We start from the raw sequence: 26,301 nt of genomic DNA, 5'->3' as shown, positions 1-26,301 counted from the left end.
AGTTCGGTGTAGAGTATCGTCGTTCTTTCATATTCTCTTTTTTATCGTAAGATTTGGAAATTCACATTGAAAAATGGTTGCTTTGCGTTTACCCCGGACCGGAACAGTCCCAGAAAGGGGAATCTAGAACAGCTGTGAATCCCGTGTGCTTCCTGCATTGGTCCAGAATACGTGTGTTGGATCCCGATGCTGCACCCAATGCTGCAACGATGAAGGATAAAGCGGCCAAAAGGGTGCCATTACCGTTAGCTGCTGTTTGGCTTCCTGTGGCAGTGCTGCCAGCCGGCAAAGGAGAACACTCACATGCGGCACCGGGTCGGGTCGTAAGGGTCGTATCCTTTTTACAGCGACAAAGCGGTTCGGTGTCTCTGGGCCGTTGGCACACACGCTTTGATCCCTCTGCATCACACTCCAAGAACTGCGAAGCTCATCGGCGGCGTGATGGTGCGTAATTATACGTCATGTTTACGTTTCGAGCCATTTATGTAGCTCGCTCTATTAATTATATACCCTATTGGATAATAACAGAGTGCTAGGGGATTAAAAAGAAAAATGAAATCATTTACCGTTGCTACTGGCGCTCAAAATTTTCGACATTTCTACTCATTTTTCTCTCTTTCCGGTGACCTGTTTTTTCGGGGCTGGGCGGTTAATCCTTCACAATAATAACGATAATAATAGCGCAACTGCGTATGCCACGGTGCCAGGTCAAGCTGACGAAAGGACAATATGAAACACACAAAATGCATTCGGTCAGCATAACCAGAGGGCATGTTTGCAATTAGTTTCCATGACCGGAAACTAGTAGGGGTGCCATAGGCAAGGTGATGCAAAGTTAGTTTTACGTACATCCATGCCGGGCGATGCCAGATAGAGCTAGAGAGTACAAATAAAAAAGTCATTCGAAGACAATGGAAAATATTATCATACCTGTGCTGCTATGCCTAACCGGAACAGGAAACTGTTGGAGAGAGAAATCGTGTGTCTTCTTTGGAATACCACCTAGCATTATACTGAACTAACGCGATTGCTGTACATCCGCAATTCAATCATCCAAAGCATCCCTATATTAATTTAAAAAAGCAAGAGCAAGCAATCAGCGTGCAAAAAACGCGCTACTGAACAATAGGTGGCGCAAGTGATTTGGCTAGGGCCAGTAGCTGTTCATTATGCAAGTTTATTGATACAGAATACGTTCGACACATCGTGATAATTTTTAACGAATTGTGTTTTTTTTTAATTTCAGATAGATTTATCTCAATCAATACATAAACTTCCCTTTCTCCGCCCAAATAGCACATAATTATGTTTGGCTCTTTATAGAGGGATATTCGGCTGTTCATTTTGTGCCGAAGACGGTTCACGTACTGTCACGGATGAACGAGATAGTGAACACCCAGTGCAGTCAATGTTGAAACGTCAAAAAGCGGCCTTCAGTGTGATTCCTAAATAGTTTCCACGTTTAATAGATTTTGTGCGTGCGGTGTGACATTTTTTCCGGTATAACCTGCTAACAATAGCTTTGAATATCGTTTGAAGGTAATTGTTCCAATAGGTTCACGCTCAAATGTTTTCCATCCCACCATCAACGCTCCGAAAAGGCGTTCTCATTGTGTTTGTGGTGAAAGCATTTGGGCATCGCACAGCTATCCCCAGACCGTACATGCGTTGCCGGTTTTCCGGCATGCTGTGATTCAGGCAAGAATGCACGTTATTAACTATCTGTTCGCAATCAATCGGCAATCAAATCTTCGAGCTCTAAGGAACCTCCAGTTTTGAATAACAGTTTTGAGTTCCATGATCTTATTCCATTGCAATCAACAAGACCGAGTGCTTTTTGTGTTGATGCGTTGGAGAACAAGAATAAGTCTCGAAACGAGTGATATAAAATGGTAGCGGTGGTAATAGTATAGTTTTTTTTATCATCTCAAATCACAGAGGTTAGCAAACTATTAATAAAAGCGACCGAATCATAGATTAAACAGCAAAGAACAAAAGTGCTAGATGAAGGAAATGTGGAATACAATAAAACACGCAAATGCGGAACACTTTTCATTTCTTTGCGAGACAGCGACTTTCATTTTTGTCTCAGAAACAAATAGAAATAGCCTCTAAATAGTAGTTCCAGTAATACATAACTCCAAAACTCCATACTTCTAAAGCTTCTTGCCTATTCGCTTCTCATATTTATCTATCATACTTAATCTTTACTATTTTGTCATTCTCATAGTCTCGGTTGTTCTATAACATTTGCATCTTTTCAATGTGTTTTACATTGTGGTGTTAAATTTACTTAAAACATCTTGTAGCAACAATCGTCCGGAAGGCACGATATCGGATTGTTTATTTCCCGTGGTGAACCGAAGAATGAACTCTGTTTATCAATTTGTTCTCCAGCTGTCATAATAAAAAACTTCAGCAGCCGAGTATGGAAGCATACGGCATTCAAAATATAATGGTCGAGCGCAACAGTTTCTACAGTATATGGAAAATAAGAAACGCAAGGACCATAGCGAAACATTAGTGGGAGCAAAATAACGTGGAATTGACAACATTTATCCATCTCATTAAGTTTTGAAACTATGCGCCAATGCTTCTGATGAATACCCTCTTTTGATTTCCTTCTCAACGTATATGTATTCCTGCTTCAAAGATGCCACCGAAGAAGCTAGTCGAAGTAGAGACAAAGCCGCTGATTGGTCGCATTGGAACAAACCTTCGTATAGGCATCGTCGGAGTGCCTAATGTTGGCAAATCAACGTTCTTTAACGTGCTCACGAAAAGTGCAGCACCGGCCGAGAACTTCCCGTTCTGCACTATCGATCCGAATGAGAACAGGTAAGGATGGCAGTTAAATTTCTTCCGGGCATTTGAAACAACCGTCCATTTGATTCTTTGGACAAAACCACATTTTATTTACTGCTTTACTCAGATGAAATTGTTATTTTAATTCGAAAAATGCGCAATGAAATGTCACGGTTCAAAAAAAATATTTGTTTATGGGCATTGCACCGCTGCAGTCTGTTGCGATGCTCTATGGGCCACGCCAGATGATCACAGTCACGGCCGCTAACACTGCCGTTGTTGACATTGCTGGGTACGACCGTAACTTGTATTGGGAAGAGCTTTACAGGGTAAAATAGTAGTCCCAGTAATACAGGACGCGGTGTACGTATAGACAACAACAGCAGTCGCACGGAGCGAAACGCAATCATTCGTGGGCTAACAATCATTTGCATATCAAACGAGTACCAACTAAAGCTTGTTGTAACGCAGAGCCAGCGCAGTCGATTGATCACGACACGGTGGCAGGTGGCACGTTCATTTGATCCGTGACAAGTCACTTTCCCCCACCCAGTTGAAGCCGTGAAAACCGTTTGAAAAATCCATCGACCTGGTATTTGGCGAGAAAATGGGATATGACGTTAAACAATATGTCTTCCTATTGTCCAAAGAGCAGCCGCTAGAGCAGGGATGAACACAGGATAATTAAAGGCCAATATTGTCCATTCTACTACGAAACATCATCACCGTCCCTGTGAACTTTATCCCGATGTCCGCCGCTTCAACTGGTTTCAATTCCGCCATTTCAAGTTGTGCACCACCTTTCATTGCCTCATCCTACTCGGTGTTGTTCGCTGTATCCTATTCACTGTTATTAAGCGCGCGTAGAAGAATTAATTAAAAATCCTGCAATTATTCAGCCGACACGCGGTTCCGTGGTCGTGGATCTGGACAAGTTTTTCGCACCCTTCGTGTCTTTTCACTTTCTCAGGTTCAGGTTTACACACCGTAAGTAGATATTATCATTTCATCAAACGTCACTGACGCACATTTTGTACCCTATCGATAATTAGTTACTTCATGGCATCGGTCAACAAGGGTAGTAATCCAGCTATAGCAGCTGACTGGCATCACATTATTTCATGCTGCCGGTCAATTTCGCCCTTGGAGGGAATATGCTTAGATTTAATTTCGGCACTGCTCGGTTCTTGGCTGGCTCAGTATGGCAGTTCCCGTTCCTTTCGATTCGAATAATCTTACAAACGACAATAATGAAGCAACAATGTCCATTGTAGCTTGTAGTGTACCGTAATGTAGCAACAACCGTAATAAAATACCCTTCCTTTCCAAAAACAACTGTGGAATCGTGAATATTCCTCTCATTTTGTTCTTCAAGTATACCATTTTTTCAGGAATGTGCCGGTAAATGCCGTTCACTCTCACTGTCATTCTTGTTGATCGTCATTTTGTGTGTTTAGTGTTTAAAGACATGAACTATTGCAATGGAAAATATCTGCATACATCTTGCATTTGCTTAATGCTTCAAAGTTTTGGTTTTTCGAAACGACTTTTTGTGCAACAGTCTGGGAACCGTTCGCAATGACACAATTTGATCTGTTTCGTGTAGTCAATCAATATCGCCATCGCAAGGACAGAAGGTGGCCATATTAACTTATTATCTTCACTGTCTTTATGCAGTAACTTGTTTTTAAATGTTCTATGGTAAATACATCAAATGTTTTAGAAATACAATCTTTATTAGACTTTACGTGGTATTTTTATTTTAGAACGGAATCTACTATTAGTTGTTAAATTCGTTCGGGTCCATTTGGTTCTTCCATATGATAAAAGATTGCAATGCAAAATGTGTACTCAAAATTTATTTTAAACCATTTTTTTTTGTATACTATTTACTCCACAGAGTTTCGGTACCCGACGCTCGGTATGATTACCTTTGCGAATACCACAAACCAGCTAGGTAAGTAGTAATACATAATAAAATAAACCTAAATTTCTCTGTTGTATCCAACGCTTAAGTCTGTTCAGAAACATACATTTTTTGCAGCATCATTAGCTTTTATTAGCTGCCGCTAGAAGCAATTTACCAACTTATTTATCGAAGCGAACCAAATGGTTCGAACCAATAATAGATTGGCAGACAGCAACAGGGTATTGGTTTTGCAATCAATGAGAAGATGTTTGGTCGAATACGGCACAAATTGACTTTAAGGTGTGTCGAGATCAACGAAAAACCTGCGATTCGATTCGATCGATTCGCAGAAACGATCTTTAGGCTTGTCCCAATGTCATTCTGTCGTTGGTTCCTTCCAGTTATTTGACAGCTCTTACAATCGCATTATGGAACCCGTGAACCCAAGAGTCAAAAAAAGATTGGGAAAGTATAAACTGATAGTTGAAGATAAATGTTACGGTGACCCATCGTAGCGTATGTCGGCGCACCTAAAGTTCTTGCTAGTGACTATTACTTTAAATACAGAACTGTTGTCTTTTTTGACAAACTTTTTTATATTGAATTGGTTGCACGAGATTTGTTGTTGAGCTATGTTTGATTGTATCATAGTGCTAAATTAAAACAGTAATATCATTTGATATGCGTGCTTCCATTAATTGACCCCAATAGAAATTGGTATTACCTGTTTATCTTACATTACGTTTACATTATCTGTTTTAATTTTTTTCCATGGCATGTAAACGCTTAAGAGTTCACGTTAAGTTTACCGCGCAGCTTGAAAACTTCGAACAAATCCATACAATTTTAGACATGCGTTGATAGATAGATTGATTTTTTAAACTTATCGAATTTTGGTACTTTCGGTGCTGCTCTCAACTAAAACGATAACTACTAGAATTTCGTTCCTACTACCAGTTATTTTGTCTACCGTAGCATTTGGTATATTTAATATTACACGGTATACATTTCATGAATACTACATAGTGTATTATTGCTATGCAATATGCTATACAAGTCCAGAATCGGTCGAAACGAACGTATTTCTTCATCGCGCCATGAAGAGTGATGAAGGGGCTCCGATACTTCGGATCGTGCAAACGAGGACATTCCAAGGGCGCCGGACCGATAGTTTTGTTGCAATTTAGCAATTACGGTAATTGTACCGAATATGCATGAGGCTGGTCTGTTGCTACAACACTATGGCACGACACGGCAATCCAGTGGCTAAGTGGCCAGGACCCCTGTCACGGAAGGATCCCACCACTATCCTTACTAGTGGCTACTGGAGACGCTTCCGTAAAAGAAGGCGTGGTGTTTACTTCGCTTCGTTCTTAATTTTTATCGTTTTAAGCCACTGTTACGAACCTGTTTTTGGTTGAAGTACCGAATACATGGCAAACCATAAACTAAAATTAGAAAAATACACATAAAAACAACTAGCGCATCTCAACGATATGAAGGACTATGAAGGAGCAGTTGAACAAATTGCAACAAGAAGAAGTTGTTGTTTATATTATCTATGTTAAGAAAGAGAGCCAAACAAGATTAAATTCTTCCTAATTTTCAGTTTTTATACTCTGAGTAGCCAACTCCGAACAAAATATCGGTAATACTGTAACCATGTCGGATTTGAAAAATTCGTTGCAGTATCCCGACAGGACCGAACGACTGCGATGCCTGTTTCCCTGGCGAGTTCCACATTTTCCCGCTCTGTTCTTCTTCGTCCCCAAAGAACCCGCGTATGCGCGGTGATCGTTTAACCAAGCGAACCGCGAATACAAACAGTAGCCGCCATTATAGGTAGTGCCGGTGGCAACCCCTGTTTTGGGGCAATGGGCGGAGAAGCATTTAAATTTGTTCCTCCATGCCCACCGCACATCTTCCCTGCGTCCTGATAATGTGGCAGAACTCGGCACTTGCCTTTTGCTCTGTACTTTCACTCCTATGTCCCTTTTTGTGCTGCATTCTGATGTTTCTGTTTACGGTGGATGCGCATTGCACGCCACATGCAATCGCTGAACCCTGCAGCCCAGCCACAAAATGGAAGACCACTACCTAACCCTTGCGCTCGAAGGATGTTGTTGAAATAATATGTTTCTTCATCGCGGTTCCGTTTTCAGGCGAATGATAAAAAGGCTAGCGGGGAAAGAGAGCAGGAGGATTGGGGATCAGACAGCAATGGCGTCGATTTGCGTATGCTCGCAGATGGTTGGTTTTTGAAGTTGTTTTTTGGTGTTTATTTTGTTACTTCAGTCCTCTTTGCCATTGTCTTTCGGTCAGCCATTCGATTCTGGGTTCCGCGGCTCGTTGCTTCAATGGCGTTGAAAGCGATCTTGCCAATAACATTTTCTACTTCGAGAACTTTGGAATTACGTTTTCCCCTTTGAGTACTGTTGGAAATAATTAATCTCTGCAAAGTTTGTTACATTAATAAGTTTTATTTCATTAACATTCATTATCTTTATGGATTATATAATGTACTTTGAATATATGGCATTAAGCAAAATATAATGTAATTCTTTTAGTTTAGTCTTTAATTCTTTTAATACGCCCAAAATGTTATCTACGTATATCATACCCTCAAATTTTTTGCCTTATAAGTTGGTAGATGCCAGCTATATTCATGGGTTTAAATATGTTGCAAACTATGGGATTGATAGCACATTCGTCGTACACTTCATATTCGATTGTGAGTGATTCTGTTTCAATTTCCGCTCAGGAACGAAATATATGACCATGTCCTAAATTTCTTGCCTAAAAACATATTCCAAAGCTTCAACTTTCACTGTTCGCGTCTTTGGGCGCGCAACACAGAATATGTTTCGCGCCTGGTGACCTATAGCCTCCGGCGCGTTATTTTTAACGTAACGTACCTTATACTGAAGGAAAGAATCCGGGAATGACATCATCAGCATAATATCAAATCCACTCCGATTTCTAGGCGGATGGAGAAATTGCTCTGAGACTTGGCCATAATTTGTCTATGTCGAAGATTGGTGACAGTGCTTGTTATCCACATCGCGGCAGTAATATTCAATAAGAAACTCAAAACTGTGATGCACAACATATTCTTAGAGGCCCTCTGGCTGCTCCTTCAGTTTCACTCTTTCACAACTTCTTCCACAAGGAAATTCTTTTTCCGCGCAACACATTATGTAGCAAATTGCAGCAAGAAAGGGCCTCCGTGTTATTTTCGTTTGTTTCTGTTTCTTTGCATACGTTTGGATTCATTTGATCAACATTTTTATTGTTTTTTTTGTTGCAAGTGGCGACGACGCGCCTCGGAATTTTTTAACACTCCCCTTACTTCCTGCAGCATCTCCACGAACACCAGGGCGCAACTTTGCCAAAACACAAACTCAAACCCTGCAATCAATGCGCCATCATTGAGGGCACTTTGTATGCTCCTACGTTGCTGGTGTATATTTTCGTATGCTGTTTTTCGCATCGTATTTCTTTTTTCCATTGGTTTCGTTTCGTTTGCCTTTTGTTGCTACGATTGAAAATTAATTCGTCCTTTGATGCTATCGCGCTTCAGGTTCTTGCGCTCATCGTTGGTGTACATGCTGTTAGGTCCTTGTTACAAACATCATATGCGATGTCGGCAAGGGTGTTTTTTTTAAATTGCGATTTTTCGAACAAAAAAATCGTGTGACGACCAAATGCGAGCTGGTGGCGGGTTGACTGGCGAAGCAGGACGCTGAAGAAGAAGAACAATAATACTGTTTCAAAATTCAATAAGTTGCACTCTCCCAGAGGTTGGGGCAGCGAGCGACACATGGTGCTGCTAGACGAAGACAAGGTACTGGAGTGACAAGTGACGGGGCATAGCGAGGGAGACATAATTATAGAAAATTGCTCGAAATTACGTCAAATTGCGCTCGACTTGCTCGGTACGGTTTCGGCAACACATCCAACCAACCAGAAAGTCAGTCTGCCAGCTAACGGGGTTGCCGATCTGCCCCCCGGGAAAGCTTCTGTCCCTTTTAAACTTCCAACTGCGGCCCCATATGACTCTATGAAATGAACTCACGGTGCTGTCAGATTTTCGCTCTTTCCAAAAGGCTGAGTATGGGTGAAGCAAGGACCTGGGGGAACCGGTCGTCAGGACGATGGACGAACGGGGCGGTTGAAGCCGGTTACGTTTTTTTTGCTTTTTGCAGCCCGGAATGTTTGCAATCTCATGTACGTAAGATGGAGAGCATCGATCGTCGTGGCATGTTGTTTTTTCGATATTCGATACTATTATGACCCGTAAAAGAATACCGAAGGAAGGTATCATTCTCTGAGGTCAACCATGCGCTTGAAAACTAGATGCTACCAGGTATATGTTATGTATACGTTTCAGCAATCGCTCTTCGGCGATGATTAGTGGCGAGAAGTCTCGAAACAGTTTTACGTTTGGAGACTGGAAACGGTTTGACAGGTGACGTTAGAATCCACTTGATCCCCGAAGCAGTGTTCTCGAACCCAAGGCCACGTCAAGGTGAAGTCAGGCTGATGGCACCGAAGAACTGATCGAACCGACTAAGCGATTTAATTCTCCATACTTTTTCTCCGCCACCACCAAAGCCCACCCTTTCCCTCTCAACAACCAGCCCCCCACCACCCGCCCTCACCATCCTCCCCACGGTGCATCATACTTCAAGAAGTGATGAAGGAGTTGCGAGAGACGTAGACCCGCAGGTAGCTAACGGAAATCGTCGGCGGCCATGGCACGACCAGCATCGTGGCCCAGCGTGCCGAACGCGTATGCAAACGATGTGTTACCGTCCTTTTTCCCCATACTTTGCATACGCTCCTACCAATCATCCACAGGATGCAGCGACTGAACGATGCAAGGAGTCGACAGAAAATCGGCACAAGGCTCCGGGATGCGACCCCGGGGCAGGGCGTAGCGAGTAGTGCAGGAGTAGAAGGGCTAGAGGGAAGGGAGTACAGGGGTAGAAAAGCGGTTCGAAAATGATCTTTAATCGCTAACCGCCATCGTCGGCAGCAGCAGCCCCCCGCTTATTGCAGGTAAGGCCATCTACGGGCAGTGTCGGTTCTAGTGGAGAGAATTATGGTGGTGTGGGGTAGGAGGAAGAGAGCGCAAAAATCGCACCTATTAAATTCAACCCGCGCCCCAATGATCTCTCTTCGGAAAGTGATTCTTCGATCGATCCAGCGATCGATTTTCAAGGATGTTGTATTCCCCGCTCCGATTCCTTGCCTATCGGAGGAACCACGGGAGCCCTGGGAGTCTTCCGAGTTCTGCGAGAAAGCGAAGGAGAAACGGAAAAACGAAGAGCTTGTGAGGAGAGTATGAAACAACACAGTCACTAGACGCATTTACATACTTATTTCTAGTGAAATCGCTTAGCGTCTGCACAGCACTACAGGTCTCAACCGGAGAACGGTTGAAGTGGAAGTAGGATTCCCGGAAAACATGTCGAACGAAAAAGAAACACAACGTACACACCATCCGAGGACACCCGCCGACAGGAACGGACGAGACGGCGACGACCATCGCGGAAAATCACCTACCATTATAAATTCTCCGCGCATATGAGCTGACTACTGCGACCTCAAGTTTATCGTTGCCACTGCTGGTTTGAGGGTCGCAAGATTAAAGAAAGGATGGTGCCAGTTACCAGGGGGAGGTAGTGTGGAGGAATGTTGATGGTCGCTGGCCAGAGGTTCGATTTTTTGGTGCACCCTTTTTTGCGATACGATTTGCGGTCGCCGCCGTAGAAGTTCACGATCGCTTTCTGATCGACCCGAGAGGTCTTTTTGGCAGCTCGGAGAGGCAAAATCAATGGTGTGTTTATGTTTTTCTAGACAACGGTCTGAAGAAATAGGATCCTGCTAGGAGCCACCCGGCCCTCTCCGGCAGCCTGAGTGTTCGTGGAACCGAAGTTTGATATTAATTGGCATTTATATATTATCGTAATATTTAAGCATAAGCAACCACGGCTAATGATACGTTCGAAACCGCATTGTTCCGAAACCCACGATTAATGTTCGGGTTTGGAATTGTTTCTGTTTCCTGTGCAACGCATCGCAATCTCCACCCAAAATGGTTCGCAACGTGCACCTTTCTCATTTATCTAGAACTCATTTGATATTATACTGGCTAGTTTGTTTGTCCACCTACAAACATAGCTAGACTGTGTGGTGTTTTCTTATTTTTGGAACTGAAAGAATGTGGCGCTTGTGAAATGCCTGTTGCGAATCGTTCGGACAGTCAAGGTGATAAGCAATCTTCAGAAAATTAAATATCTGTTTAAACACATCGCATAGTCACATCGACGTGTTGAAAAACTTGTGGACTCGAGGTGTGACTGGCGTGGTCTCTGTTCCCTCTGTTTTAGCTGAAAGTCCTTTTTCTTGTTTTGTTCTTTTACAGCAAGGTTCCAGCCTACCTGAATGTGGTCGACATAGCTGGTCTAGTGAAGGGTGCGGCCGAAGGGCAGGGCCTGGGCAATGCTTTTCTGTCTCATATCAGCGCCTGCGATGCCATTTTTCATCTTTGCCGTAAGTAGCACTGCGTATTCACATAGCACTGAAGTAGCGGTGATGATATTTTGTTCAGTAACCAACGTTCCTACAATAGCGACACAATATCTTGTGCCAATCGAATGAGCAGGCAAGTACATGCCTAGCAAATAACCGAATCGTTTTACTGCGACGTGAATCAATACGTTCTGAGGATCAACTGAATATAGATTTCATTCCGCACAGGACATGACATTTTGGTTCAACGGCGGGGTTGCTAGTTGAAGATATTGTTCATTCACCGCTGAATGTAATGTCCATCCTTCGTCTGCCTAACTAGGTGCATTCGATGATACGGACGTGACGCACGTCGAGGGCGAGGTCGACCCGGTACGCGATCTTTCCATCATCAGCGAAGAACTGCGACTGAAAGACGAGGAAAAGCTGCTGCAGAACCTTGACAAGCTGGAGAAGCTGGTCACGCGTGGCGGTGACAAAAAGAGCAAACCGGAATACGTAAGTATCTCACGGTGCGTCTACATTCTAATATTCCGGGTCAGCATCGTTCGAATAATCGTCGAATCATCAACTATCACGAATTTCAAAACCTGTCATAAATGGTTTCCGCCGGCGATGGATTGGACCCTTCTTTAGGTGATTTATTTTATTCACTCAGGCGGTATGTCGTTGGAGGTACGGCAGGAGCTGGCTAGCATGATATGCCAGTTGTTGGCTGCTCTAATAGTTTGTTATATGTTCACACCCAATGACTGTCGATGTGATGATGTTTGACCGGAACATCAAAAATCTTGTCTTCCGCCACGAAACGAAAAATGAATGACAGGCAAGAGAGTGTTTCATTGTCGCTGATCGTGAATGAAACCGTACATGGCCGATGGTCTCTGTTGAATGGTTGATTATTCAAACGCTGGTTCGTTGATTTGTTTAATCAGGGAGAAAGTCGGATCAACTCCCAAACATCGGTTAATTTAGCAGGGTGCGTCGAAAACGTTAGTGGACTCCTCTAATTGATTAAATGTTTTAAGACTGTTAGACGCCAGTCGGATAATACACACGTTAGAAGGATATATTATTACTTGTCCAAACCATTAAACTTACTGTCGCTTGGTTCTCAAGTAAAAACGTTTAAAATAGTATAACACCGCACTAGTTACGGCTGGTGGTGGTCAAATTTATGGACTTGACTTCCGCCCATGCATCGCTCGTCCAAGCTACACTATCTGGAAATTGTAGCATCGAAGCAGTTTTGCAATTAGTGCTCCTCCTACGTCCATTCCGGAAGTAGCAGTCACGTGACTACCAGTCGTTTTCCGACTTCCGACTTCGGGCATAATGGTTCCGACAAACATAATGACGAGGTGTACTGGTAAGCAAGGACGGACGATTATACACTTTTCCAGTTAGATCGGGTCGTAAGTTTTCAATTAATAAGACAGTTCGTTTTTCTCGTTAATACGCTTCTATTGGGACATAGAACTTGGGACTACATGTGAGAATTTCAATAGTGCTCCATTGTGTATGATCTTAGAAGGCACAAGGAAACAATAAGGAAAGATGTTGTTTCTTGCAGTTTCCTGGCAACACCACTCAAACTGCATGATGTTTTTTTTCATATGTTCAGCAATCTTCAATCAATTGCTCCAATACTAACATAGCAAACAGTATTCTAAGTTTATCATCGGCATCAAGCCAAGCTGCTAAGCTGTTCGTAAAGATGAAAAAATTACTGTATGATAATGCGCCAAATGGCGGTGTTGCATTGGGCAGAAGAATTGTATGCTTCCCCAGAGTGCATCAATAAAAATTAATTAATCATCCATTCCCCCAAACGGCGCATTTCAAGAGAAGAAATCCCGATTCATTAAACATTCCATGGACCCTCCCATCCATTGAAGTAAATCTCCCGGCCGGTACCACCGTGGAGAACGTCAGACCGCCCACGATGGAGTAGCAACAGTCTACACCGTTTCGTTGAACCCGCTGGTATGACAACTATTAGATGAGTAATGGTTTTTCTTATTTTGTAACAGTCCTCTTTTGACGATTACCTGATTGATACGCGTGCGCAGGAGGGGCCCACCTTTTCGAGACGGGGGTATCCGAGACACTACACGACACTTGTTTGATCCTGATTGACTGGCATTGTACCTATTCGGGTGTGAATGAATATGTTGTACCCCAGCGCCGTTCTGGCCAACCAACAGATGAATGAAATCGATATTCTCTTTGACCTTGTCTTCTCTATCCTATCGTTTGTTCCGGCGGCCGTCGTGTGCCTTCATCTTAAAAAAGAACAGTTCTGTTTCGTTGTGTTCACGATCCATCGCATCAATGTGATGATCAATGATTTTTCATTGTGAAGTTATTGTGTCCTCTGAGCTACAACCTATCTTCTGCCTTGGCCAGTAAGCACTTTAGAAGAGTTGAACTATGAAAAAGTCCCGTATTTTGAACACTGTTGTCGTTCGCTGCGGGGCGTGATATCTGCTGGAATCAAACTATCGTGTTCCTATCAGATCTGTGACCTTAGACCTGCTGCTAAAAGCATTATGATATGTGTTGAGTGCTAGGAAAAGGCGAAGCATCATCCGTCCCATCGACATGCTGTTCAGCCAATGGGTTTAATTATTACAGCATTGTGGTCGTTGAGGGAGTGGTACATTGACGCTGTTGCTACGTTTAGTTTTCATTTCATATTTCGTAGGTTTTGGAATGAATTTATAACGAATTATTCGTTGCATTAGGTTATAAATGTAAATCAAAATATGTACATTACGAACTAAATTCTTTCGAAGCGATACACATCTTGGTGAGCAACTAGCTGAATCTATGTTTTAATAATGTCAACATTGTACTCTATTCTCAAAACAGGAGACACTGGTAAAGATCAAGGAAGTGTTGGTGGATGAAAAGAAGCATATACGCTTTGCAGACTGGTCCGCGCACGATATTGAGGTGCTGAACAAATATCTTTTCCTTACATCGAAACCGTGCATTTATCTGGTGAACCTGTCGGACAAAGATTTCATCCGAAAGAAGAACAAGTGGTTGCTAAAGATCAAGGAATGGGTAGATAAGCATGACCCAGGTGCTCCGATCATCCCGTTTTCCGGTGCGTTCGAGCAGCAATTGGCTGAATTGGAGACCAGCGAAGAGCGCATGAAGTATGAAGAGGAACGCAAATGCAGTTCGGTGCTAGACAAGATCATTACCACCGGCTACAAGGCACTGCAGCTGGAGTACTTCTTTACTGCCGGACCGGATGAGGTAAAAGCATGGACAATTCAGCGAGGTACGAAGGCTCCACAGGCGGCTGGACGGATCCATACTGATTTCGAGAAGGGCTTCATTATGGCCGAAGTGATGCACTTTGCCGATTTCAAGGAGGAGGGTAGTGAGGTTGCAGCAAAATCCGCCGGAAAGTATCGGCAGCAAGGTCGCAACTATGTCGTCGAGGATGGAGATATCATTTTCTTCAAGTTCAATGCTGGCGCGGGACTGAAAGATGCGAAGAAAAAGTGATACCATCGGGCGGCCACCACTATTATCGTTGTCTTTCTATACATCAATATGATCTTCTACGCTCATATGTTCCTGCCCCAGCTCAGCTAAACACTATCTCATCTATTGTCGTGCATGAAAGTAGTAAGTTGGGTGATCAGAATTGAGAACTATTGAAAATACACATACTTCTTTAGAAAAGCAAGTTTTCCATTAATCCTTTGTGGTTTTAGTGTTTCGCCATATGAACCTGTTCTCCTATGTATGATTTATATACAAAAACCAGCTGTTCCCAGTGTGCGTCACCACGCCTCATTCAATTCTCATTTCGACGCATCCGATCGGCTTCCCTTCTCGCTTCCCGCTGGATATATGCCAAAACTCGCATCAGCTGAATTAGCCAAAGATTGCTTTCCAAAACTTGTCTACACTGTTGAGTGCAATGTTGCTTGCAAAGCTTGCATGGAAAAAATGCGTTATAATATTGCATGATACGGCCAAGCAAGACTTTTGGCAATATTTCACCGGAGGACCGGTTCCAGCGACATTTTCAATAGGGTTGTAACGCGAAGGTAGCCCAATTCCCCTGATTAGAATGAGATCTGGCAGTCCTTTTTGCTTCCCCAATATCATCGTGGAAGATAAGAAGAATGAGATTGGTTCATTTATTCGACAGATTACATGTAATCTACTTAACAGCAGATGGAGCTAGTAGTCAAGTGACTCAAGTACCAGACGTTCATCTATAGTTCATCATCTATCGAGACTTTGCTGTGTTTGACAGATGGTTTTTCACAATCAGGCTTTGTAAACCAGAGTTGTGCGATGACAGCGGCGCTTTACAATTTTCGGAATTACATGAAAGTGTGAAATGGTGTGAAAAAGGAGCGTTTTTTCGATTCAGAGTAAATCATTTAAATTATTTTTATCGAAAAGAAAACCATGCAAAGTATAAGAAGCTGTTCCTTGGCTTGGCTTTAGCTTTTATTTTGCTGCATTATCGCCAATGACTTTCATTGTAGCGAATTCAGACATTTTAATATGGTATTTTGTATGATACATCACAAAAAGTCTATCACTAATCAAATGAATATGGCAAAAATCAAGGCCAAGACGAATACTTAGTGTGGTTTCGAAGGGATTCCATATAGCGCAGCGTTAAAATTTTTAGAAATGGTTAAAAGGAATAGACTTTAAAATATTGTTTCATCATTATTCAAAGTATTTTTAAAATAGGTCGGTGCTGAAACGACGTAGAAATACTAATGTTGGTTTAAAAGTTAGCAACGGTTTGAACACTTTTCATGACAGTTCAATGCTACATTCGTAATTCGAAAACGAGTCGAATTCGAAAACTTGAGAACGAATACTCGCTACTCGCGGCGATTCGATAGACAAACCAGATGCGTTGTCTGACAGCCGCGTGCAGTCACAGTAACAGTTTCGATACAGTGCAAGCTCGACGAACTAGCTCCTTGGAAAAATAAGTGTAAAACTCAATATCATCTCTACTATCAATATCTAACAAAGCAAGGAAGCCCCAGTAAACCAACCGCAAAATGCCCAGGCGAGGACGTGCCGCATCTCCACCACCGGTCGCTCGCAGGTAAGGTGCTTCAAAATCGCCACAGGAACGATCGTCGCGAATGTTCAATGGTCAGTTTTCTGATATTGACCATGCATTGGTTTGCATGGCTAGTTACGAACGCAGTGCTAAGTAGAAGGCTCTGGAAATAATCGGTTACGCAACAGCACAAACATGATGAAACATCATCGAAAAATCTGCCATCTAATCCGCCAGTTGGTGGTGGCGTGATGTTTTCGCCGTCGAAAACATCTACCCAGCATCGATAGACTTTAAAATAGCTTTGACTCGTCTACAACCCACTAACGTTCATAATTTGCTGATGAGGATGGGTCGTTCATCTTTGTTTTGGTTCCATCAGTGCATTTCATAACACGTGGTAAATAGCACCAGAAGTTTCTGCTTTTGCGCCGGAACTGTAGCGACTTTATGCAAATCATCTAGAAGAATCCTTAACTGGTGGCCCTAGCTTATGACGTACTCTCGTGCGACCTTTGAACAGCCGTCCGTCGAGTAGCTTTCCCTTGGCCTTTTTTAAAGCAGTTTTATCGTTTCATAAAATAAATGAATAAAGCAGATTTGATGTTATTTTACTGTTTTGGAAATTGAATCACACATTACATTTTTGCATTCGATTTTCGTAGGATTCTACTTTGTGAAGTCGCTATAACACAACTACAACAATGTAGAAATGAAACTACTGTGACTTTCGTCAAGCCAACAATCAGATGATGAAACAAGTCAATTTTTTACAAAGATACTGTTGAGTTATTAGTTAATCTCACAAATGATAATGACGGAGATATGTCTATTCAATGTTGAAACTATTGGAGGTTTGTTTGAATTGATTGAATTGGTTAACTAAATTGGTTTATTTCCGTTGCAGGGCGCCACCGCCGGCTGCTGCGTCAGCGCCCGTTCAGAAGCAACCCGTCGTGCATCAGGCTGCACCTGCACCTGCACCAATGGCCGCCCCGATGGCCCCTGCGCAGGGCCCAGGTCTCATGGCACAAATGGCGGCTACAGCCGGTGGGGTTGCCATAGGCTCTGCTGTGGTAAGCCTTTAGCCTCCGATTGAGCCTTAGAAATTTGTTGAGCACAGTTGATTTTATCCTCTCATTTTATTTCTTTCTTTCGCTTCGCTTAGGGACATACGATGGGTCACGCCCTAACGGGTATGTTCAGCGGATCCGACTCGAAGGAAGCGTCAGCACCGGTTGCAGCGGCACCACAACAGTATGCACAGCCAGCGCCAGCAGCATCCGAGAGTGGTCCCTGCGCCTGGGAGATTAAGCAGTTTCTCTCCTGCGCTCAGAACCAGTCCGATTTGACGCTCTGTGACGGATTCAACGAGGCGCTCCGACAGTGCAAGGTGCAACACCATATGTAGAATGTGCGTGCAACGAACGCGAATAGTTTAGAGTGTACCACTTACCATAGATTCGTTCAATAGCAATATGCAACCGTCATTAGGTTTGCTGTTAGAAAAGAAATTGTTTGAATGAAATAAAACTAATTAAATGCAATGCTTAACGATTGAAAGATCAACTGTCGTGATAAGCTTAACGAATGTTAATTTGCAATACACAGTGTAATCCAGTGTTTCCGTGATACATTAAAAATGGAATCTCCGAGATGCATAGAGTCTTGCAAATGTAATCACCGTTTTGCACGGCGTAGATAACGGAAGAAATGCTGTTGCAATAAACTCATCTACCCATTGCAGGGCGTGTGGCCGTGTACTTCGTTTTAGTCAAACAAAATAATTTTTTACTAACGAAATTTTCGAATGAAATACTTGTGAATTTGTTCTGCTCAGTTGAAAATACTCATTTGTATGTTTTTATTACTTGCACTTTTTGTTTCATTTTTACTTTTAAATACAAACATTTACAGTTCGGCTGCGTTTTTCCAAGCTTCGTCCACATCTTGTCGGTCTATAAGTCCCTTTCTTCTCTTTACATCGCCTCTGATACATTAAAGTGTTTTGTTCGTAATATGTATACATAGTAGGTATATTTTGTAATCCTTTTTTCCACAGTTTCCTTATTTCCGGTTGACAGTTTTTGGCTATTCTACCATCTTGGTATTCCATTACCGTTTCTATTACCGGTATTCCTTCCTGCCTCGTACTACATACAGTTTCATGATTTTTTTAAAATATTCGATTTCTACTAGCTTGTCTTGGTTTTAAGCGGAATTGGGGCGCTTGTTAAAGTCTATCTTCACCATATGGTTGTCCAATGGAGTTTATGTCCGTTTACTTGCGTTTTTTCCGAAATCTCTAAAATCTGAGAATAGGATAGAATCTGCTCCAAGAGAATTGGAAATAGATAGTGTGTGTTCCTCACCGCCTACACATATTTTCCTTCTCTTTTAGGTATCGTGATAGTCAGTTCTTGGTTTATGCATTAGGACATTCTCTAGCACAATTTCACATCGCCAAAAGTTCTAAACAGGAACCCCGAGCCGCCTTCGTAGAATTCATCTATAGTTTCGTTATTGTACTTGACACACCAAGCGCTTACAAAATCGAACAGCAATTACAGTAGACAGACAGGCGATGTAAAGAATATTCTATAAAGTTGAAACGATGACTTCACTACGATTTCTTGTTGACAGAACCTTCTGAATTTTAGAATTGGCTCTGAACGTTCCCAAAAACTTGCCTACGGTGGACGTCAGACAAAGGCTTTGATTGAATGGTGTCCACGCATACCACTGATTGAGATATCCTAAGGGGCGTCAAAGTTTTGGAAAAGGACGAGGCAGAAAAGAGGAGAAGAGGAAGTGTGGATTCGGTACGTACTAAAAATTCATAAAGCTCATGTTTGTGGCATTCGAGCAGGGTTCTTTTCAGGGCCGATGATGCACCCGTTAGTCATTGGAACGTGGAACGAGCGATTTTCTTGCTTGCGAACTCGAAAAAACTCGTCAAACATGTAGCTCTTTTCATGGGAAAAAGCTCCAAAAACCCATAAAGATATAACACGATCAAACAATTTCACAAACAGTATAAACATGACTATCTTTATCATAGTTGTAATAGATATCAGCAAGCAAACAATGTAAAAGAGGAAATATCTTTCCGTATCGTCCTTGCTTTATGCTGCTTCGGGGCTTAAACACAATTTGCTTTGACTAGGAATATTTGAATTTGTTTTTAGAGAGTATTGCTTTGAAAACGTTACACATAAGGGCCGACAGTGTGTGAGAGAGAGAGATTTAAAAGAATAAAATAAACATAACATGGTGTTTTTCACTTTTAAGAACGAGCAGCGCTCCCGTAAAATAAACACATAAAATCAATGTTACAGTATTAAAAAAAAATGCAATGATTATGCGCATCATTGCACGGTGCGAACATCTGAATAAATTGCGACCAAACGAAAGAGATCAAGTTATCGGTTTATTAGTTTGGTAGGGCCGGAGATTGTGGTTACTGGTGGGAAAGGGGAGGAAGGCATAGGGGAGAGGATGAAGGTGATACGCTTTCGTTTAAGTTACTCAGAAGAAACCCTTATGGGTACAAATCAACGGTACATCATTTGTATGTTAGATCAAACCGTACTAAAATCGATTTCTTCGAATCGAATCGAATTTTTCACGTTTAGCAAATGCACAAAACTGTCGCGAAAGCTTCAACACTATCTACAAACTGAAGAAAGTCATTACACGGAGAGCATACATCACAAAAGCCCTGTAACTTGCCTCTGCCTTTGACATTTTACATTCGAAAAGCACTCGAGACCGATCCAGGTGTTCTGCCCAGCATTTGGCATTTGTTCATCCTAGGTGTGAAATGAAAGTACTTCATGTACTGAAAATTAAAATTATTGATTCACAGCGCGTAGACGCAACCCCACACGCGCTTATTGGCCAGCAAGTGCAGTAAGTCTACGCAAGGCTACAACCGTTAGTTTAGTCGCAAGAAGGGGAAAAGAATCTAAGTATGGTGCAATAACAGCTTTCCTGGTGTTGTCAACCAATCCAAATACGGAGTCCTTGAATCGCAATGCTATCGTTCGTATTGTTTTCGCAGGGTCAGGATCACATACTACGATGAACAGCTACATGGTGTTGTATGCATTGGCGGTAACATTTCCGGGAACGGACGGGGCCGTGGCCTCGATTGAAGTACTGCCCGTACCATTCCGTTGTTGGCCTTGTGCTCTGGCATCCTGTTGATGTTGACGTGGCAACGTTGGCTGTTGCTGCTGCTGCTGCTGCTGCTGGTGAAGGAAGCTGTGATGATACGGCTGGACGTGATTATGCTTCGTGTTCGTTGGGTTGATTTTCGCCAGCGGATGCGTCCGCCCGTGCTGCTGTGTGCGTTTTGCCCCTCCTCCTGCGGCGCCAGCGGTGTTGTTATTATTGTTGTTCACGTAATTGTTGCTGCTCGCGGCGACGACAGACTGCTGCTGGTAGCCGATGTGGTTGTTGTTGTGATGTTGCACCAACGTGTTCCCGCTGACCGAGGTGACGGTGGTGGTGGTGGTGGTGGTGATGGCGGTGGTGATGGGTGGTAAAAGCAGTCCCCGAACGAGTGGGACGGCCGGTGGGACGGGTGGACGGGAGAAATCTTCCGAGCGAATCAGTGTCGTCGAGTGCGAGAGCATAAGCGGTCCGACGGCGAAACCACTTTTACTAACACTTTCGGTTTGTGCGCTGCTTTTCAGTGGCTCGAACACGGATCGTGGACGTTGGCGGGGCATGGTGGTGCGGAAGCGCGGAACATGCACCTCGTAGCGATCCACCAGATCGCGCACCAGTCCGTCCTCCGACGGATGCTGCTGCCGGCGGCCGGCACCAACCGCAGTCAACGTTGTGCCGGAGGCAGAGGCAGAGGCGGAGGCGGAGGCGGATGATGAGTTTAAAGCGCAGGATGCAGAGGAAGTAGAAGAAGAGGACGATGATGAGGAAGAAGAGGAGGAAGAAGCCGAGGATGGTTGGCGGAATAGGGACGGTTGGTGCGCCCGAGAGTTCGTCGATACGAACCCAACGGAAGGGGTAGCCGCAAGATGGGTGGTGGTGGTGGTCACGGTGCCAGATGTTGGAAGCTTTGGTTGCCCAATGTCGACATGCACGGCGACCGGGGACGAGGGGAGGGAGCGAATCTTTTTCTGCTCGCCACGCCGTCGCTCCTTTGACTTCGCCTCGAAGCTCATCTTCAAGTTGTGTACCTTGCCCACGGCACTCCACGCCGCTTCATACTGCGATGCTTCTTCGATCTCCGACTCTTCGTCATTCTTTTTCTCCTCATCCCCCACTTTGGGCACACCCAGGACGCCCCCGCTTGGTAGCCTGTTGCGGTCGTTAAGCGCGAGTGATCCCTCTGGACCTGGCGTCACTTCCACACTGTCTCCGGTTCCTTTGGAGCAAGATGGGCGAGGTGCGTACAGGTTGTAGGAGTCCGGAGCTGACGCAGAAAGGCGTGCGTAGCTTGCGGAACCGAGCCGGTCGGGAGGACTGCGGGCATACTTCCTGTTGCTGCTGGACGGAGCCAGCACCATCTCTTCCACGTTGTGGGCTGTGTAAGAGTCCGTTGCGTTTTCGACGGTGTCCAGTTTGTGGGGGGCGAATGAGAGAGACGAGTGCGCATCTCCTCCCGAGGTCAGCGAACCTTTCGATAGGTTGCTGGCGGATTGCAACCGTTCGCTGCAAACGCGCTTAATGGCGGCGGAAGAGGAAGTGGTGGAAATGGTCGCCACTTGGCCGAACGAGCCCGACGCACCGGAGGATCGTTCCTCGATCTTCTCTTTCGTGCGCTTCACCGTCCCGGGATACCACGGGATCTCTCCGTCCTTATCGATTGCATGCGGGAGCCCCTCGGTATCGAGCTCGCGCACCCCCGCCCTGTGTCCAGGCCTGTCGGGTCCTTCGACCACAGCCATTGGTGGAGCGTCGCAAGGGCCCCAGGAACTGTTACGTGTTAGGAGGGTACCGGGTACTCCAGCGTCATAGCTACTCCATGAACCCTGCCGCGCCACAGCGGGCACCAGTTGTGGTTCGGCCGAGGCTGGCAATGTGCAAGACTGCTGAATGATCTGGGTTGATGAAGTCCAGCAGATGGTAGGCGCCGGCAGAAGACCCTCGCCCGGGTCGTCCGCGAGAACCCATGCATCCGGACTGGTCCCTGCGGCCGGCTGATCTTTGGTTTTAGCACCGGCGGCAGCCGCCGCGGCTGCAACCGCTGCTGCTTCTGCCGCCATCGAACCAATCGGTATCGCCGGATTGCCTCCGCTGCCGGCGCCACTACCTTCTGCTTGCGGTAGTGACGGCGGTGCTATCGGAATACTGCCACCGGCGGTTGCGCTGGCTGGAAGAGTGGTGGCGGAATCGTCACTGTGCAGTTCCAGCTCACTGACTATCGATCTGACGGAGGGCACGGGCTGGTCGTCTATATACGCCGCTGATGGCACTGTTGTGGATGACTCTGGCGATAACGTTGCAGTCGGCGAGTCGGAAGCCGTGGTGGCCAAGGTGCTAGTAGGGCAGACTGCCGGTGGTCGGTGGACGTCAACGTTGGAAATGTAAGCAAACTCAGCCTCCAGTTGCCGTGGTTGCATGCCGTCGCTCGCCGAAGACGGTTCGAAGAGCCAGCGAAACGGAGCGGTGCGTTCCGCCTCGTGGCGCCGCCCGCCGACCGAAAGCTTATCCTGCAGGTGCACGATTTGGTTGGGCGAGACGCTATAGTTTTGGCCATTGCCACACGGCATCCGTATCGTTTTGGGTTCGGCGCTTTGGATGACCGACGGCGCCATCGATCGCATCTCAGGCGCAGCGCCGTGCAGATGCTCGAGGGAGTAACTTTGTTGTTTCCGACGACCACCGGAACCGGTGGCGCTATCGAGCACCGATCGACAACCGAGAGGTGTCGTGGCACCGGTCTCGAAGACGGACTGCCAGCGAGGTTGAAGCGTGTCGGGCGAGAGGCTCTTGTGGCGCTTCGTGCCTGCTAGGCGCGGCACCGCCACCTTATTCAGCGCGGATGCTCCGGTTATGGTGGGACGCATACAACACTGCTGAGACTCCAGTTGCAAAACGATCGCCTCCGGGTGATTACTTTGTTGCGCATTCCAAAAGCGGGGCGTTCGATTGCGGCCCCGTTCCTGTGGCTCCATACCTTCTCTATGCCTCCGTTGCCCCCTGGTTCCAGAAACCGTGGCCGCCGGTAACGAAGCTTGTGCGTCCCGCAGACTACCAGCTGGAACACTTTCGTCATGTTTGGCTCGTTCCGCCTTCGCTTCGCCCATGAGTTGTGGCTGAGATACCACCGTCTGCTTTCGGGATCCAGCCCCACCATTGCCCCCGTTCAGTGCCTGAATGAGGGGTGTCGGTTCACTTCCGGGCAACGAGCGACCCTCCTTGGCGCCTGCCAGTTTGAGGTTCGTTTCGCTTTTGCTGCGCTGCAACTTCTCCTTATTCTTCATGGCGTCCAACATGCCCTGGTATGTCTCCAGCTGGGCCATGAAGTTCTTGTTCGGCTTGATGCAGTTACGGCGGCCCTTTACATGGCGCAGCGCTCGCTCAAAGTCCCACCCGTTCGCCTTCATCGCGTACGCGATTACGACCGATGCCGAGCGGCTGATACCCATCTTGCAATGTACGAGCACCTTCGAGCCCTCGATCTTGGCACGCGTGATGTACTTGAACGTATTGTCCCAGTGGCGCAGCAGGTCCGTCTTCTCGTCATCGTACACCCGCACGTTGCAGTAGTTGAAGAGCCCTGGAAAGAAGTTGTCGATCTCGCGCGTGACGTTCAGTATGTGACGAACACTGCTCGAACGAAAGCGAGAGAGAGAGAGAGAGCCCAATGAGATCAACATTGGATAACTAGCTACATTTGCCCAACTCACTAACCCGTTTCGCTGCAGCTCCTCCAAGTTACTGGCGTTCCACTCAGAGCCGAGATACACGTGTTCGAAGATCTCCGTTGGAGCATCCATCTGGCCGAGAATGACGAGCATCTCGGCGTCAATAAATGGCTTGTACTCGCCCAGGTCCATATCGAGCAGTTCCTCAAGCCGGCCGCGAATGAACTTGGACGTCACGTCGTCCAGATCGACGGACATCATGACCTCCTTCAACTTCGACCGTATCACGCTCTCTGTCTCTTCGCGCTTCGTGGGTCTACGATTTGAAGAGAAGAAAGAGAAGCAGAGAACGAGAGGAAAGGACAGTAGTAGTTGTTACAGCTGGCGGGGAGAAGGATCACTCAGTGGCTCACTTGCTGCGGATCGAGTCGGGTGAAGGTGGCCGACGACTTTCGAGCGAATCCATAGCGTTCCATTCATTCAAGCACGAGCGATCCGAGTCGATGTGTTCCTCGTAGTGGGCAACCCAATCGTGCGATGGTCCGCCCGCGAAAAAGTTGTGCTCCCGGGCCTTAGACGACACTTTGTGTAGCGACTGCAGCGCAGACCACATCGCCTGTACCGACACCGGCTTGAATATGTGCTGCTTGCCACAGGAGCTTACACTAAAACCGCTGGGAGGGGGGTGAAGAGGGAGAGCGTTCGAGATCGATTCATTTGAATGTAATTTGATATTTCGATGGAGGAAGAGACCTACCCGTCGCCATCCAGTCGTATAGAGGTATCCGCGAGAACCTTCAACACTAACCCGACCGTTGTACGCTCGGTGCAGTCGATACCCAGCAAGCAGGACTCGACGATGTCCTTGCTGGCTGGGGCGGAATTGCCGGTGGGGTTCGGATGACCCACGACTGGGGCACAGTGGCTGGATGCACCGCCAGCAGGCATTGTGTTGGCAACGTTGGCAGACCGCGAGGCAGGGCTCATGTCGATGTAATCGCTGCTGGCGGCAGCGGACATCAGTGCTGGTAGTCCAACCGGAACCGGGGCTACCACCTCTACCACCGATGGCCCCGCCGCTATCGGGTTACTACTTAGGCTAGTACTAGTGTTATTATCACATTGAACGTTGCCGCACGAAGCTTCTCCGGCGGTCAGAGCTACACCGAAACTGGACAATGCCGAACTGGGGTGACTGGATAGATGCTGCGAAGGTGACGAAGGAGAAGTAGATTGCCATGCAGGTGGAACGGTACTGGAGGGGACAACAGTGAAGGTTGCGGCTCCTCCCAAGCCCGTCAGCCGTTTGCTAGAAACCGTGCGTGAAACGACGACCAGATATCTCGTGCGTCCTGGTCGCAGAGACTCCAACTTCACAGCCTGGAAGAATCGGTAGTGGGAAAGTTAAGATCCTCCACCAAGCGGCTGTTGACTAGGCATACTTACCATCTTGAGCGTTTCCTCCTTCCGGAGCAGGTTGAACATCGACTGCAGGTGTTGCTGGATGTCGGAGGAGGAAGAGGACGAGCTGCTACAGGACGAAGCTGGGCGGCTAACGGAAGAGGAATCTTCGGCACCAGGACCGATACCATCATCAGCATCAATGGTCCCTTCTTCCAAGCTTTCTCCATGTTCTTGTAGCGAGGAAAGACCGCACTGGCTAGATTCGCGAGCCTGGAGGCTGATAATGCTATTGGCCCGGTTGCAGCTGCTGTTGCCGGTGGTACCGTCGGCGACTGCTGTGATGCTGCTGAGCGGGTCCTCGGCCGCAGCACCAACACAATCGCTAGACGCTAGCATTAAGGCAGGCGAGCCACACTCGACGGGTTGACATCCACTGCCACAAAATGTGAGGAAATAATAGGTTGTAATTGTCGTTTTCCGCTTTCCATCTACGGTTAGTAATATGCTGCATTCTTCTCACCTGTTATTCACATTTGCCACCGTAGTTTCATATTCAACACTACTGCTCGGCTGGGTTGCGAGAAACATGTAAAGAAAAACAGAAATCAGAGGTTAAAGGAAAGTAGCATTAGCGAAAAAAATCAATAAATCAGAATCCAGCCATTCAGCAGCTAGCCAGCTATTAAAATATTATTGGTACAAGCAGTATGAAACCTTCTTCCTCAACCCGATGAAATAAC

General features: G+C 45.7%; 2 protein-coding genes across 2 annotated transcripts; both read left to right on the top strand.

Moving 5' to 3' along the window:
* Positions 1-1,409: 1,409 nt before the first annotated feature.
* On the top strand, positions 1,410-14,934 carry LOC131214084 (obg-like ATPase 1). Its single transcript, XM_058208443.1, has 6 exons — positions 1,410-1,539; positions 2,654-2,838; positions 4,706-4,762; positions 11,145-11,272; positions 11,574-11,749; positions 14,126-14,934. Exons 2-6 carry the CDS (start codon positions 2,654-2,656, stop codon positions 14,774-14,776), a joined length of 1,197 nt encoding a protein of 398 aa, XP_058064426.1. The 5' UTR covers positions 1,410-1,539; the 3' UTR covers positions 14,777-14,934.
* A 1,232-nt stretch (positions 14,935-16,166) lies between these two features.
* LOC131213964 (coiled-coil-helix-coiled-coil-helix domain-containing protein 10, mitochondrial) lies at positions 16,167-18,166 on the top strand. The gene is made up of 3 exons (XM_058208222.1): positions 16,167-16,361; positions 17,227-17,395; positions 17,488-18,166. The coding sequence occupies exons 1-3, from the start codon at positions 16,315-16,317 to the stop codon at positions 17,728-17,730; spliced, it is 459 nt and encodes a 152-aa protein (XP_058064205.1). The 5' UTR covers positions 16,167-16,314; the 3' UTR covers positions 17,731-18,166.
* The last annotated feature ends 8,135 nt before the right edge of the window (positions 18,167-26,301 follow it).

Source organism: Anopheles bellator, chromosome X (assembly GCF_943735745.2).
Source record: "Anopheles bellator chromosome X, idAnoBellAS_SP24_06.2, whole genome shotgun sequence".
Taxonomy (NCBI): domain Eukaryota; kingdom Metazoa; phylum Arthropoda; class Insecta; order Diptera; family Culicidae; genus Anopheles; species Anopheles bellator.
This window is presented reverse-complemented; position numbering and strand designations above follow the sequence as displayed.

Bases quoted from the DNA above. Each gene is read 5' to 3' on its own strand.
- LOC131214084 (XM_058208443.1), top strand. From the start codon at position 2,654: ATGCCACCGAAGAAGCTAGTCGAAGTAGAGACAAAGCCGCTGATTGGT. The intron at 2,839-4,705 runs GTAAGGATGGCA...TTTACTCCACAG, and splicing joins ATCGATCCGAATGAGAACAG to AGTTTCGGTACCCGACGCTC. The intron at 11,750-14,125 runs GTAAGTATCTCA...TTCTCAAAACAG, and splicing joins AAAAGAGCAAACCGGAATAC to GAGACACTGGTAAAGATCAA.
- LOC131213964 (XM_058208222.1), top strand. From the start codon at position 16,315: ATGCCCAGGCGAGGACGTGCCGCATCTCCACCACCGGTCGCTCGCAG. The intron at 16,362-17,226 runs GTAAGGTGCTTC...TTTCCGTTGCAG, and splicing joins CCACCACCGGTCGCTCGCAG to GGCGCCACCGCCGGCTGCTG. The intron at 17,396-17,487 runs GTAAGCCTTTAG...CGCTTCGCTTAG, and splicing joins TTGCCATAGGCTCTGCTGTG to GGACATACGATGGGTCACGC.